The sequence below is a fragment of the Phascolarctos cinereus genome, unplaced genomic scaffold (genome assembly GCF_003287225.1).
Source record: "Phascolarctos cinereus isolate Bilbo 61053 unplaced genomic scaffold, phaCin_HiC Scaffold_9;HRSCAF=440, whole genome shotgun sequence".
Lineage (NCBI taxonomy): Eukaryota > Metazoa > Chordata > Mammalia > Diprotodontia > Phascolarctidae > Phascolarctos > Phascolarctos cinereus.
The window spans coordinates 87,344,459-87,361,368 of NW_027556402.1; the positions used below are offsets into that span (position 1 = coordinate 87,344,459).

The 16,910-nt window shown below is 36.0% G+C and overlaps 1 protein-coding gene across 1 annotated transcript in view; it reads left to right on the plus strand.

The window, feature by feature from the left end:
- The window catches only part of ANXA10 (annexin A10), a 78,814-nt gene extending 63,017 nt beyond the window's left edge, over positions 1-15,797 (plus strand). Inside the window, exons 8-11 of the mRNA XM_020976330.1 lie at positions 2,267-2,362; positions 7,229-7,287; positions 12,668-12,790; positions 15,729-15,797. Of these exons, the coding sequence (XP_020831989.1) occupies positions 2,267-2,362; positions 7,229-7,287; positions 12,668-12,790; positions 15,729-15,797 (347 nt within the window). The remainder of the gene's footprint in view (positions 1-2,266; positions 2,363-7,228; positions 7,288-12,667; positions 12,791-15,728) is intronic.
- Positions 15,798-16,910: the final 1,113 nt, after the last annotated feature.

The window sequence follows — 16,910 nt, forward strand, 5'->3', positions numbered from 1 at the left end:
GAAGGTTCTAAATATACTGAATATTAAAAAATCATGCCCAAAATTGAAATTTACTCTACCATGACAGATAGAAAATGATTGATTGCTGATTTGGAAGTCATGACATAGTTAACTATACATATAAATTTGGTCATTTACTAGTTAAGGACAAAACCAATGTGGAATTAAAAGAAAGGATAACAGCAAGGAGATATTGTATACAATAAGGAAAAATTTAAGAGTCCATATTCAAACAAGCTTTCTATGTCCTTAAAATGTGAAATTGGAAAAGGTGAATATATTCACCTTGATAATCACCACTTTCCACAAAAGTTTAGACAGTAAAAGGCACTCACCTAGATCAAAAGAGCCCAGAAACTGTTTTAATGATAAACACTTGATCTTGTTACTGAATAGAGATGCATATCAGGTAAAGGAAGTGCCAATTTAAAATAAAATATTTGCAAAACATTAAGGTGGCAAATTAAAAGTTTTGCCTCATAGAATAGCAAAAAACAAGGGAAGTGAAAATTCTGCAGAATACTTGAAGTGAGTCTTAAGAATATTCATAGATGAAAACAATATGCCAAATATTAGAAAACAGAGTAAGTGTCCACATTTCTAGTTTATCATCAGTAATGGCAAAACTACCACATTGTGACTATAACATGTGAGCCACTCCACCCCTACAATATGACATATGAAAATGTAGAAATGGTACTGAAGAGGATGCCATTGAGAAGACTGTATAGACCAGACCAAATATAGACAAAGAAAACTTGTGTTGAAAGGGACACAATATTGAAAGAACCAAGGAATCACTTTACAAACTATCTCAGGAAGGGGAAGATATCAAAAGAATGGAGGAAAATCATGGAAGATATTACTATCCCAAAGCATCAGAAGATCAATAAATACCTATAAGTCTACTTTCTCATTTAAAAAAGATCTTTACTAGAATCATTGATACATATGTTAAGGGTGCGCTTGATGAAAATATGAAATACACACATTTTGACAAATTATTTTCTATAGTAAATCATATTTTTGTAGTCATGTAATTGACTAGAAACTAGAGAATCTTGCTACATTCGATATTTCCTAATAATAAGAAAATGATTCAGGAAAGCAAAATACAACCTCAGTAGGCTTTCCACAAGGTGTAACTCATGGATATCTTAAGGTAAACTAAGATTTTTTTTATAAAAGGATATTTTTCATTGTTCCTCTGGTTATTATTGCCAAGTGAGACATACAGTATGCTTTTCATATGTATTCTCCATTCTTGAGTGGAATGTCCAAACAAAGTCCAAATAGGAAAGGAATTCTGTACGTGTGTGAGGTGCTTGTGTGTTTAGATTATGTTGTGCTGTTAGCATCAAGGTCTAGAATGTTACAGAGATTAGTTAATGATAATCACTTAGAAGCAGCAGGTTTAACAATGCAAAAAAATATCAAATTATGGATAATATCTATTGTCAAGACTATGACCATATACTTTGATGGGCAGGACACTGAGTTATTATATGAATGCATATGTCTCAAAAGGCACTGCAAGTGAATAGAGATATGAACTCAAAAATAAATAGGGGAAATGAATAGCTAGTAGGCTTGTATTTGAAATCTTACTGTGCTTTTAATGATTCCAAGAGACTCCCTAACACAAAAACTCATCTTTTTTAAAAAATTGACTCAAATATTCTCCCAACGAAGCTTTATGATTCTTAATCTTAGAATATTAGTTGACTCATCTTCTTCATCATTGTGGCTGTCCAAAAGTGGAAAGGGCTGCTTCATGAGGGAATGCCAGTGGTGTTCTTCAGTAAAGTCTGGATACACAGTGAGCACAAATAGACAGTAACATGATTACAAGTATGTGGCAAAAATGAGGGATAACAGATGGACAGCTCCAGTACTTTCTCTGGCGGTACACACAAAAAGTAAAAATACCTAGAAGAATGTCTTTAGCACAAAAGATAAATCCACTGTTAAGGATCCATGGACAATGCAGGTAAGAATTATATAGAATAACAGGGCACAGAGGATTGGTATCTACAACAATGAAGGGAATACCCACCCATAATGAGAGTATGAATCAGTGTAAATATTAAATGTTTTTAATACTTAATTAATATAATATATGTTAATAATATATTATTATGTAATAACAATATAAATATTTGATCCTTTTAGGGGAAATATATATCACCAAAATTTATTGTACCAATAATTTTGATATGCTCAGTCTTTTCAAAGTTATATGTAAGCTATACAAATTTTTTTGAAGTTTTTCAGGAATTTCAAAATATTTCTGGACAAGACATAGTAGATGCCATTAATGAATGCTATGATGGATACTTTCAGGAGTTACTCATGGCAATAGGTAAGTGGAAAATCATTAGTTATAGGATAGAACTTTCAAAACCCCACGATATAAATTTTTCTGATTAAAATAAATTGTGCATGTGTATATTATAAAAGGGAATACGTCTGGTTTTCTAAAGGAACCTTGATTTTAAGTAGCACAACCACATTAACCATTTGAAGAGATGCAATTATCATAGACTTTCAGAATCGGAAGGGGTTTTTTGTCCATTTTGTTTAACCCACATGCTTGAACCTTCATATTTGTAATGGGGAAGAAGTATTAATTTTTTCTGCCTGCCCCCAGAAGGCAGAACTTGGAACAATGAGAGAAAGATACAGAGAGGCAGATTTCTACCCTATATAAACAATAATTTGCTAATAATTAAGGCTGTCCCAAATTAGAGTAAACTCCTTCAAGAAGTTCCCCTTCAGTAGAGGACTTCAAGCAGAGATATATGACTATTCATCCAAGACACTGTAGAGGGGATATCTATTCATGTACTAGTTTGAGAAGACTAAACATGGAGAGCTGAACTTGGAGCCATGGGAACTGAGTTCAAATTCCAGCTCTGCCGATCACTACTTGGGTGATATTAGATATATTATTAACCACTATGGACCACAATTTACATTTGCAAAGTGAAGGGTTGGATTAGATGACCTCAGGAGTCCCTCCCAATTCTAGCTTTTTGATTTTTAGTGTAAATGTCTACTGAGATCTCAGCCAACTCTGAAATTTTGTGGCTCTGTGTAACAAATATGTACAAAATTAGCTTTCATGACCAGAAACTGTTAATGCACATAGTTCATCTTTTATGAGGATGAATATTAACTACTGAAACATCTCTCATGAGTAATTTTACTCACTATCCTATTCAGCTTATTTTCATATTCACTTAATTAATTCAAGGACAGAAAAATACTTCCAATATGACCTTCTCTAATTAAGCTAAGATCTCCTTTCAGATCTTCTGTTTAACACTTGGTCTTTATCCTGGGAAATTCTGCTGGAATTAAAAGGAAAAAAAATCATCAAACAGTCCCTAGCCACGTGCCAAAAAACCTGCTTGGAGAAAGAGAAATATTAGTTACTATATCCCAGTAAGCATAACTACCCCATTCAAGTAGATAAAAAATAAAGCAGCTATGGGAGTGGCACAGCTGCCATGCATTTAAAAATACAAAATGGCCTAATTCATCTTTGTATTACTTTGGGAATTGCCTCATATTTACCGTAGGAAGGTCAAGATACCCACATAATTTGAAGTATGACTGTGAAAGATTCTCAAAATGCAATTAGTAGGTATATTGAAGATATAATACATATTGATCTGATGAATCAATAAAAAGTATAAATAAATATGTAATCTTTATTCATTAAATATACATAATTAGTAAAATGTACCTTGTAGAATGGCATGGTCATAGATTGTTAGTGGGTCAAAGAGCTCAAGCCTCTCATTTTACAGCTAAAAACACTAGTTTATTGCCCAGCATCACAGAATTGGATAGAGAGCATGGATAATGGAGTAAGAACTCAGGGTCACTCACTCCAAATACAGTCCTTTTTCTTCTATACAATGCTTCCTAAAAGACAAAAAACATTTCTAGACCCAGTTTCAAAAAACTTTTGTATGACAGAAGCCCAACTACATTTGTAGAATGGAAGAAGGTCCCTGGAGGATAAAATTATGTAATCAGCATGACACAGAGGTGTGCTGATGTAAGCTTGGAATGGCTCTCAAGAGCTGATTGTTTTCAGTTCCACCTCATTAATTGACAAAAACAATAAATTGGGGCTTGAATTGCTTTTCTGTTGATTGTCTAGATTTAAGAAAGTGATAGAAAAAAATGTTAATAATACAAATTAAACTTAAAAGTGTGTCCTATTGTCCATTTTTTTTCCTGAAGAGACAGTTGTTAAATATCTACCAACATACCTCTGAGTATGAGGTAGAGTAGAATGAGCACTAAATTTGGCGTCAAGAGAGACCCAAGCTCAAGTCTCAGCTCTAACAATTACCAGTTATATGACCTTAAAGAAGTCTCTGAGCCTCATTTCTTCATCTCTAAAATGAAGATAAGCATACCTTCAATGACTACCTTACACAGTTGTCCAGAGAAAAGCACTTTATAAAACATAAAGCTCCATATGAGAAACAATGTGGTAGAATGAACAGAAGGTAAGCCTTGCATTCAGAAAAAAACTTGGGCTCAAGTCTTATCTCTGACACACACAAGTGGTATTACCAAGGCAAGTCACTTATGCTTTCAGAACCCCATTCAAATCTTTAAAACTATAAGTTATAGATGGATGGACAATCAGCATTATTGGAGGGAATTTTCATACTGGAAGTCTGTCACTCTAATGAATTCACAACTTTCAGATGAGGAAGGAGAAAGCATTAAAAGCTTTGTCAAAATACAAGTTATTACTATAGCCATTGGGAAAAAAAATCAGAACAGATTATCTTAAAAATTAAAGTTATTTTCTCCTTTAAGAGGAAAAAAAAAGAGAATAGGAATGTTCATTATGCCACCATACTTGAAGTGTTATGTGACATACATCCTACACCAGCACACTTGCATGAGCACACACACACACACACACACACACACACACACACACACACACACACTACAATGCAACACTCAGAAACCTGTGTATCTTACAGAATACTGAAACTGTTCTAATCTTATGTAGCCTGGTCTGACAGAGTTTAATTTTCTCTCCCCTTCCCCACCCTCCCAAGCTGTAGTCCAAAAGGTAATTAAGATGAAATGGAAAGAGTTTATTATCCCACAGCATTATTGAATCCGACCCTTCGGGAAAAAACAACAGAAACACAATATTTTTTTTTCCCTTTGCCCAGTATACAATTATTCAATAGCAATAAGAAGACATGGCACTTTGAGTGCTCTGAATTGTGCCTAATTTAGTTTCTATAGCCTGAGAGGTTTAACTATAGGAGCAGTTTATCCTATAACTTGATATCTAGGCCATATTATCTGCTACATAACTGATTTGTGACTATTCATAGAATCAGAGCTCTAGAGACTGAAGAGAATTTAGAGATAATCTGATCCAAGGTCCTCATTTTATTAATGAAGAAACAGAGGTTTCAAGAGAGGTTTGGTAACTTCAGTCAGTTTCAAGGTTGCTGGTCTACTTACCATTCCTCCTATATAATATTCCATCTCCCATCTCTGCTTGTGCACTGGCTGTCCTCCATGTGCAGAATACTATCCCTATTAGAATTCCTGGATTCATTCAAGACTCATCTCAAATGCTTCCTTCTGCAGAAGGCCTTTCTTATTTCTCCCAGTTCCTAGTACCTGTGTCTTTCAAATTACCTTCCATTTACTCTGTCTATATATTTTATACATGCAGTGATTTACATGTTGTTGTTTTTGTCTTTTTCCTTTTTTTATTTTTTGGCAAAACAATCAGGGTTAAATGACTTGCCCAGGATTACTCAGCTAGTAAGTGCAAGTTTCTGAGGCTGGATTTGAATTCAAGGTCCTCCTGACTCCAGGGCCAGTGCTCTTTCCACTGCACCACCTAGCTGCCACTACATATTGTTTCAAATGAGATAATATTTGTAAAATGTTTAAAACAACACCTGGTTGATTGCTTAATGAGTTCTTGTTCCCTTCCCCTTTCCCTCCCCCCATTATAATGTAAGCACTTTACGGACAAGTCTTGTTTTTGCCTTTCCTTGTATCCCCAGTGTTTAGCCCATGCCTAGGACAGAGTAAGTACTTAATAAACATGTGTCAACTGAATGACTGACTTAGCTATTAAAGTGGCAGAGTCAATATTCAACCCCAGATCTTCCAAAAATAAATCCAATGAACCATTTTCTGTACTTGTATTCTAGGTTAGCACACCATCAAACACCAACACAGTTTTGGTTCTACGACTTCTAGCACTAGGTTCAGGCCAGGTCCTCAGAGAAATTCCATGAATGAACAGTTCACTGGTAGCCTAAAAAGTTAAAATATTCTGATAATAATAATAATTGCTGACATTTGCATAGTACTTTACATATATTATCTCATTTCAGCCTTACGCAAAAATTGAGAGATATATGCTGTAATTTTTTTTGCACTAGCTCTGTGATTTTATTGATTTGGGGATCTCCAGGTTGAGATAATTCCCACTAACAAAGTGAATTTGTACTCTCTCTGCCACTCAGTCTTAGAGAGTTACCTGGGGCACAAAAAGTTTAAATAATTTGCTAAGGATAACTCACAAGTATATGTCAAATGTAGCCTTTAAATATAACCTTCCTGATTACATGGCTAACTTTCTATTCACTATTCTAGGTGGAATGATTGAGGTGGGGTAAGCCTAGAACTGGCTGGAATGTGTGACAGCAATGTATTTCTAAGTTCATTTCTGTGACAGTAGTGACCTCTTGTGTCTGTTCAGTGTCATTTTGATTTCCACAATTCTTGACTTTATAGAGCTGAAAGAAAGTCTTCAGTGTTAAAATAAGGGTTATTTTAGGGATGAGAAGAGAAAGGTGGAGTGGGGGAGAAATCTCAATTTCATTCCAACTTTAACCATTCTATAATATGGAACTTTGAATGCAATTTTGGAAGAGAAACTCAATAAGGACTTGCCAAGGGGCACTGACTCTCTCACTCTTGTGCGTGTTCTCAATGGGTTTGACCACCTCTCTAGGCTTGCTTAAAATTTGCAATATAAATATGTTTTCAAAGAACATCACTCATCAGTACTCTGTAATGATAACCAGGCTCAATTATCCCAGGCCTTTATCAATAAATTGATCATCTACTCATCAGTAATGTGGAAGAAAATGGATACAGGTATCTTTCACAAATCTCAAAGCAGTTCCTTTTTTGTATCCTATAGTTCTCTGTGTCCGGGACAAGCCCGCCTACTTTGCTTATAGATTGTACAGTGCGATCCATGTAAGTACTATTCTCTGTGTATTTAAGTAGTTTTCTACATGAACCATGCCCCCATCTCAAAGGTACTACTTAGCAATTTTCATTAATTAAAATTATATTCATCTGTTATAGATCATCTATGGAATCATATCAGTTTCAAAGATCATAACACCCTATCCCTGAAAGACTTCTTGACCCAAAAAATCCCAATTTAGTATAAAAATCTTTCTCATGGTTCACATCTGTTTACAATATCAGATTGCAGAAGTAGTGTTTTCTGAGGATTGGACTGCCCTCAGATATTTTGAAGCTAATCTACAGCTATAGTGTTTGGTAGGCCTCCAGTCACCTCCTTGATTTCATCTTCATGATATAAAGGCATGATAGAAAGAATGTTGTTCATTTAATGTGACCCCATGGACTTGTCCATGGGATTTTCTTGGCAAAGATACTGGAGTGGTTTGCCATTTCCTTCTCCAGTGTGTCCCTATTTTACAGATGAGGAACAGGCAAATAGGAGTTGTTACTTGCCCAGGGTCACACAGCTAGTAAGTATCTGAGACCTGATTTGAACTCAGTTCTTCCTGACTCCCAGCCTAGTCCTCTATTTACTGCACAACCTAGCTGTCCCACAAAGAATGTAACATGTTGTAAATTGACAATGAACTCATAGCCAATACAGGTCAATACAGCCAATACAATTGGGTGCTCACTAACACACTTGCTTCAAAGCAATAATACCTTTTTGAATACATACCAAATATTGGACACAATGAGAATTCTCTTGATAAATGTAAAGCTTACCCAATTTCTTGAAGGGTTCCCTCTCCTCTCTATGAAACCACATGCTAGTTTAATCTTGTCTTAATGAAATTAGTAGCTAGCATTTATATAGCAGTTTAAAGTTTACAAAGTACTTTAAAAATATTATCTCATTTTATCCTTATAAGAAGCATAGGAAGTAGGTGCTATTATTATCCCCATTTACAGATGAGGAAACTGAAGCAAACGCAGTTTAAGCAACTCTTCCTGGGTCACATAAGTGAGGATGAATTTGAAGTCTTTTTGACCTCAGGTCTAACCCTCTATCAATTGAGCCAGACAGCTGTCTTCTAAAGCAAAGCTCAAAATGCATTGTTGAATTAAATGGGGTCATGTTACTCATGATTTAAACAGCATCTGGTCAGTGAAACAAGGCTTTTAATGGCAATAAAGCTTTTAAATGCAAGTGGAAACGCTGTATGCCATCCTATTTTCTATTGTTGTACAGGTGTCACAGAAACAAGAAAAATATGGAGAGCAAATCTATTAGTGTTCTCAAAAGATTAAAGCCTACATTGAAGTAGAAGTCATTTTTCACAAGCCCTCAACTCTTCCTAAGTAGTTATAAAACTTCTAGCATGCCCATCTATCTTGAGAATCATTTTTTTAACACTAACATAATAAGCATTATTTTTCTATAGAATGCATTGTAGTACAATAGTTGGGATTCAACATTAAGTTGCTTAATGTGTCTGAACTGCAGGCTCCTCATCTGTCAAATGGGAAAAATAATACTTCTACATGATGATAAAGGTAGTTTGGTGGATAGTGGAATCAAGAAGACCTGAATTCAAATCCAGCATTAGACACTTACTACCTGCATGACCTCAGACAGTTCACTTAACCTCTGTCTACCTCAGCTGATATGAGGTTAAAATGAAAAAAAATATTTATAATGTACTCTAAAACCTTGAGGTTCTATGTAAATGCCAGCATGATGATATAGCAAAAGCATTTTATAAATCGTAAAGGGCCATAAAAATTATTATTCACCCACTAGAATAGATGCTTCCCTTCACCCAAACAAAAAATTGAAATAGGCTCATATTTGTGCTATTGAAATAATGAGGGTTAAAGGCAGCACTTCAAAACAATAATAACAGCTAGCATTTTTATAGCATTTTAAATTCTACAAACCATCTTAGAAATGTTATCTCATTTTATCCTCACAACAGCTTTATGAAGTGAGTGCTATTATTATCTCTTTTTTTTTATATAGATGATAAACCTGAGGCAGAAAGAGTTTAAGTAACTTGCCCAGGGTCACAGAGCTAATGAGTATCTGAGGTATTATTTGAACTTAGATTCTCTTCATTCAGGTCCAGTGCTTTATGTACCTAGCTAGCCAGGTACTTGTAGATAGACAGCTGGCCAGAAAGACCTGGATTCAAATTCTACCTTTGACAGATACTAGCTGTACGATATATGTATGTATAAATCACAACAGTAATAATAACTCAAATTTATTATGTTCCTTAAGGTTTGCAAAGTGATTTAAATGTATAAAATATGCTTTTCCTACAAGACCTGTCAGGCACATAGCTAATATAAGTATTCCAACCCCTAATTTTAAAATGTGAGAAAACTTAACATTAGAGAACTTACTCAAGGTAATTGTAAGTGCAGGATTTGAACCAGACTCCTTACTCTAAATCTGATGCTCTTTTCCCTATAATATACTGCCTGTAGACAGTAGCCCAGTGGATAAAGCTTTAGTCCTGGGGTCAGGAAAATCAGAGTTCAAATCCACTCTCAGACACTTGCTAGCTGTGTGACCGTGGGCAAGTTATTTAACCTCTGCCTACCTCAGTTTATTCATCTATAAGATAATGGGACCTACTTCTCAGGGTTGTGATGAGGATCAAATGAGATAATATTTGTAAAGCACTCAGCCCAGTGCCCAGTAAATAGGTATTTGTCCCCTCTGTCCCCAAATTTTAAACCCAAAGTCTCAGTGCCTTCACAAGGCAAAATCTATTTACTTTGGATTTAGAACCCAGTAAAAGATACTTGGGTAGGGAATAATATGACCATTCTCATGATCTTGTCACAGAACAAGCCACTGCAGCTGGATAAAACTTTACTTGTTGGTGTTCCCCAATCCCAGTCATGCCTATTTTGGTAGTTAAATAGGCTGCAGTCCTGCATGGTGGTCCACCCTAGAACGTTGTGTATGCTTCTAAATATGTGAGTGCTTGTGAATCTGGATGAATGTGTGCTGAGATAGAATGATATCAAAGAGAGTGAGCACTGGAGCTGGAGTCAGGAAGACATAGGATCAAGTCATATGTATGACACTGATTAGTTGTGGGACTATGAGTAAGTCACCTAGTCCCCCAGTACCACATTATAAGCTACAAGCAAGGCACTGATCTGCATTGGTGGAGGGAGTTTCATCCCTGAGAATGCTGAAAGAGAGAGAGCAATAGAGAGAAATACATAGACAGAGATGGTGAGGGACAGGCACAGAGAGATAGAAAGATTGAGGGATAGAGAATGAGAGAGAAGAGACAAACAGACAGGGAGACAGAGGCAGAGAGAATGAGAGAGGTAAAGAATAAAGAGAAAGAGATATAGAAAGTTAGAGAAACAGAAAAGAGAGAAGGTGAGAGTAAGAGAAAGAAGAAAGAAAAAGAGAGAGACAAAGAGGAAAAGGAGAGACAGAGAGGGACATCAAAGGAATAAAGAGAGAGAGAATAGAGAGAGTGAAAAACCAACAGAAACAGAACAGAGACAGAGAAGAAAGAGAGGCAGAAAGAGAAGAAAGACAGAGCAAGAAGTAGAGTAGGACAAAGAGGAAACAGTGAGAGAGAAAAACAGAAACAAAGAGGAGAGAGAAAGGGAGAGGGAAGGAAAGGGGTAGAGTTAAAGAGAGGGAAAAAAAGATGAGAGTTTTAAGTTGAGTCTGGATGAGGAAAGTACCTTATATCAGTATTTTGGCACAAAAGATAAAATAAATGCCTAACTTGAATAGCTATACTCAGCTGAATTAAAGCTCTTTAAAGGAAGGGGCTATTTCATTTATTCTGTTTTTGTCTTGGTATCTTCTGCACCTAGCACAGGGCCTGGCATATAATAGGTGCTTAGTAAAAAAAGCTTCTTGCAGTAAGTTGAAAAGCTGAAACATTTTTGAAATAATACATAATACCATGGGATTAAAGAAAATCTGCCAGGAAATTTCAACAGATGATGTGAGACTCTAAATAGAAAAGTTTGGAAAATGGGCTTTCCTTCATCTTCCTAAAAGACGCACAACTGATTAGTAAAAACTTCACTAGAATTTTCAGACCTCCCCCCAAACTGAGATTAGTCACTTTGGCCACAAGATGTCAGTACTGCCCCTCTACGTTGAAAACCATATCAAGATAGGGATAGGGACTGGAGCTGAGACTCCACAGCTATTGGAGAGTTCTGGTGAAGAGCTTCCTATATCAATGCAGGTTGTTACCTTCTTTGCAATTCAATGTTTTTAAGTGTTGCCTAGAACACTGAGGGGTTGGGGTCAAGGTGGTGGTGTCACGTAGCACTTGAAAGGTGGAATATGAACCTATCTGGGAGCTGTGTTATTGGCTCCAAAGCCAGCTCTCAGATATCCACAATACCAAGCTATCTCTTTTATCCTGGATATTTGGGGTTAATTTCACCAAGGTTAGCTGTTAGAAATAGGCTTGACACCAAAAATTTAGTATCAAGAAAATTTATTATAAAGAAAGTCCAGAGGATTTAGATGTTTCTGGCCAGAAGTGGGCTCCACCCCTCTTCAGGAGGGGTGGGCCCTGAGTGCAAGGGAAAGTACGCTTTTATGCAGTTGAATTCAGCCCAAAACCTCCCAGGCTGGGATTGGTCCAACCCTTCCCAGGTTACACCTTTCTTTACATGTTTCCCCTTGATATGCTCAAGTATGTTCCCCCTCCCTTGGTCAAATGTCCCATGACTCATTAATGAGGCTCTAATTTTATGCGGGGTGTGTCAGATAATAGTAATGAAGTTCATTAAGCAGGAACAGTAACATTTTTCAGGTGTCCTCAGGTTGACCCTAACTGGTCTGAGCTGGCTCGAGCCCTATCTTGATTTTGAGGTCTTCTTGGAACAATCCACTTACTTCCTATTGGTCAAGCCCAGCCCACCTACAGTGTACCACCTCCTGGGACCTTTGTTCTTTAAATCTCTGCATTATTCTACCTGTGGAAACTTAAGCCCTTCTAACTCTAACATTAGCTTTAACTAAAATCTCTTCTCATCAGATTCTTTCACTGTTCTTTCCAAAATCAACTAGAAATTTTCATTGTTAATCCCTGCTATACTAAGATTTGCTAATTTAGGCTGGCAGGAAACATTTCCTTCAACTCTACCTCTATTTCTATCCTTTTTTCTAAAAGTTTCTTTATTTTTGCTTCTTTTCTTCCCTCAAACATTATTTATCTTTCAAAACAAAAATAAAACAAAAACTTCTATCTCTTCCATCACAAGGGGAGGTTTCCAAGGCCCACATTTTAATGTGAGATTTTTTTTTCAGTCAAATCCATGGTGGTGGGGAGGAACCTTAGGCCTTTTCATTTTCTCCTTTCTTTTCTTTTAGGAATTTGGTTTCCATAACAAAACCATTATCAGGATTCTAATTGCTAGGAGTGAAATAGACCTGATGAATATACAAAAAAGATACAAAGAAAGATATGGAAAATCTTTGTTTCATGATATCAAAGTAAGTCTCATGGCTTTTTACTAGACTTTGTGGTTTAGTCAAATTTCTGATAGACTTTAAAAAGATATCTCAAATTGAATATGTCCAAAATGGAACTCATCTTCCCCACCTAAAACTTGTCCACATTTCCCAACTCAGTTACCACCTTTTCTTTGAAGTCTTGTAAGGGGGAGGAAGAAGCATGTTACAGGGAAAGAGTGATGGATTCAGAATCCCAGGACCATAGTTCAAATCTCAATTTTGTCCCAAACCAACTACCTCTCTGAAAGTAGGCAAGTCACTTAACCTTCCTAGGCCTCTTTTTTTTTTAATCTGTAAAAAGAAGTAATGGGATTAGTTGTAGTCCAAAGTCCTTCCAGTTCTCAATCTATGATATGACATTTAGATTTTGCTACTCCCTTGTTCCTAAAATTATCTTACATTTACTTGTTGTTGTAGATACTGTATGTTCCCCCTAGTAGACTGTAAGCTCCCCAAGGGCAGAGAATATTGTTTGTTTTGTTTTCACATCTTTAACCCTAGCACACTACCCTATATACAGTGGGCATTTAATAAACACGTGTTGAATTGAATTATTAGACTGTTTTACGTTTGAATACAAGTGTTTACAAATAAAATATTCCATCTTATCTGGTTGTAAAATTAGATGTTTTCTTAAAAATTTTGTCTTCTGGTAAAAAAAAAACTCATAACACTGCACCTTTTTTTTTACATGGGCCTACTTAATGTTCTCAGTACAAGGCCTTCTCTCTCTAATCTCTGTGTCTTTGTACACATTGTGGCCACCCTACCTGGAATGTTCTCTCTCTTCACCTCAAGCTTAGGAACACACCTCAGGTCAAATGCTAGCATCTATAAAAGGCTTTGTCAGTTCCCCCAATTGTTATTCCCTCCTCCAACTTCCTGTAATTAATTAATTTGTGATGTATATATGTGTGTGTGTATATGTTTATATACACACACACATACATACACATATGTACACGTGCATGTGCACACACACACACACACACACACACATACACATTTCTCTGTATATATGTTGTTCTTCCCTCCCTCACTAGAATACAAACTTCTCAAAGTACAGTTTTACTTTGTCTTGGTAAGCCCAGAAATTGGCCTGGCAGGCACTTAATAAATGCTTATTAAATTGAACTGAATATCGGGGCAGCTAGGTGGCACCATGGAGAGAGCACTGGCCCTGAACTCAGGAGGACCTAAGTTCAAATCCTGTCTCAGACCAAACCCTTAACACTTACTAGCTGTGTGACCCTGGGCAAGTCACTTAACCCCAATTGCCTGGAAAAAAAATTGAGTTGAATATCAGTTATTATGTTGACTTTCCTGTTAGGATGGAGAGATTTTAGTTGCATTCAGAACTACTTTTCTGGCCCGAGTATTACAATCACTGTAGCACAGACAGCTCTGGGCTCAAAGAGGGAGAGAAGATGGTTTCCTGGTCTAATTTGTCATTTACTTTGAGATTTATCACTTCATCCAAGTTCTTACAAAAGCAATACATTTGTGACTTCTCTTTGTCTTCATGACAATTTTTTTTCCTTCCACTTAATTTCTTTTTTTTCTGCAATCTGTTTCCATTTTATTTAAATTTTTTTCCATATGCTTTTGAGTTGAAAATTTTTCTCCCTTTTCCTCCCCCCCCCCCCCCAAGAAGGTACACAATCTGATATAGGCTTTACATTTACATACCCATTAAACATATTTTCACATTAGTGAAGTTGTAAGTAAAAATTAAAACCAATAAGAGGAACCATCAGAAAGAGGAAACAAAACTCAACAGAAGATACAAATAAGTGATAGCGATTCGACTTCCATAGTTCTTTCTTTGAATGTGAACAGAACTATCGATCCCAAGGCCTCTGGAAATGTCTTAGATCCTCATAATGCTGAGAATCTTAGTCATTGCATAATGTGGCTGTTATTGTGTACAAAGTCCTCTTGTTCCTGCTCACTTCACTCAGCATCAGACCATATAAGTCTTCCTGGTTTTTTCTGAAGTCAGCCTGTTCATCGTTTCTTACAGCACAATAGTATTCCATTACACTCATATACCACAACTTGCTCAGCCATTCCCCAACTGATGGGCATCCTCTCAATTTCCAATTCTTTGCCACCACAAAAAGAGCTACTATGTATATTTTTGTACGTATGGGTCCTTTTCCCATTTGTTTGATCTCTTTGGGATATAGCCCTAGAAGTGCTATTGCTGGATAAAAGGGTATGCACATTTTTGTAGCCCTTTGGGCATAGTTCCAAATTGTTCTCCAAAATGGTTGGATCATTTCACAACTCCACCAACAATGTATTAGCATTCCAATTTTCCCACATCCTCTCCAACATTTATCATTTTCCTGTTTTGTCATGTTGGCCAATCTGATAGGTGTGATGTGGTACCTCAGAGTTGTTTTGATTTGCATTTCTCTAATCAATAACAATTTAGAGCATTTTTTCATATGACTATAGATGGCTTTAATTTCTTCATCTGAGAACTGTCTGTTCATATCCTTTGATCATTTATCAATTGGGGAATGGCTTGTGTTCTTATAAATTTGTCTTAATTCTCTATATATTTTAGAAATGAGGCCTTTATAAGAAAGACTGGCTGTAAAAATTCTTTCCCAATTTTCTACCTTCCTTCTAATCTTAGTTGTATTGGCTTTGTTTGTGCAAAAACTTTTCAATTTAACGTAATCAAAATTATCTATTTTGCTTTTCATAATGTTCTCTATCTCCTGTTTGATCATGAATTCTTCTGTTCTTTCTTCATGATAATTTCCACTGTGTCTATTTTACACATCATTTAAGATTTTTGTAGAGAACTCCTTTCCTGGCCTTCCCTTTGAAAAAAAAAAAGGAATGATGCTTTTTGGAATACTGCCACATTTTTCTCTCATAAACATTATGCTTTACATTTCAGAATTTTGCTTCAGGACATTACAAGAAAGCTTTGCTTGCCATCTGTGCTGGTGATGTTGAAGACTATTAAAAGAAAAAGATGAACTTGGGAGACTATATCCCCATTCTTTAAAGAGACCTCCAAATATTGACATTTCTTCACAAATGCAGGCCGTTGATTATCCGTGAAATGAAGCTGGAAAAATCACAAGGTCCTCCTCTAAATTAGCATTATTTCTTCTTTTTTCTTTTTCTTTCTTACTGAACCAAAAATATGTAATTGTCAAGGTAAATGCTTATTTCTTTTAAAAAGATCTTTTCTTAATACAGTATTTTGCTAATTTATGAATCATAGAGTAATAAGAAATTATTAGATTTAAATGGATTTATTTAGACATATTTTATCAACATCAAATTAGTGACCAGGCAGGATAAAAGGTCTGTTTAGGGCAGGGGTGGGGAACTTGCACCCTTGAGGCTTCATGTGGCTCTCTAGGTCCTCAACTGCAGCCCTTTGACTGAATCTTTGTGAAGTTTGGATTCAGTCAAAGAGTTGCACTGGAGGACCTAGAGGGCCACATGTGGCCTCGAGGCTGCAGGTTCCCTATCCTGGTTTAGGGCAATCACAAAGCGGGATTCAGAGCCTATGACAAATGAGTGTGTACAATCTAGTACAGATATACTTCAGTTTTAAAGAACTCAAAAGAAATGGAATGTAACATATAATAATATAGAGAAATGTCAACAAATAAATTATGTTTATTTTAAAGGGAATTATAATAACTATATCAACAAGTTCAATTTACATGTAAATATTTCAGTTAAATGTCACAGATGGGGGCAGGTAGGTGTCTCAGTGGATAGAGCACTGGCACTGGAGTCAAGAGGACCTGCATTCAAATCTGGCCTCAGACATTTAACACTCACTGGCTGTGTGACTCTGCGCAAGTCACTTAACCCCAATTGCCTCCCATAAGAAAAAAGGAAACAAAATGAAACAAAAATAAATGTCACAGATTGACCATTAAGCATACAAATACCATCAATGAATAGCACCATAAAGCCAGGATTACTGGTCTAATACAAGTTACTTTAGGTTTCAAATTGGTATATTATTTTGAACATACAAAAACAGACATTTTATGAAAAATAAAGATTTTTTTCTCATTTGTTTTGATTTTTTCCTTTCATTTTATCATTATTG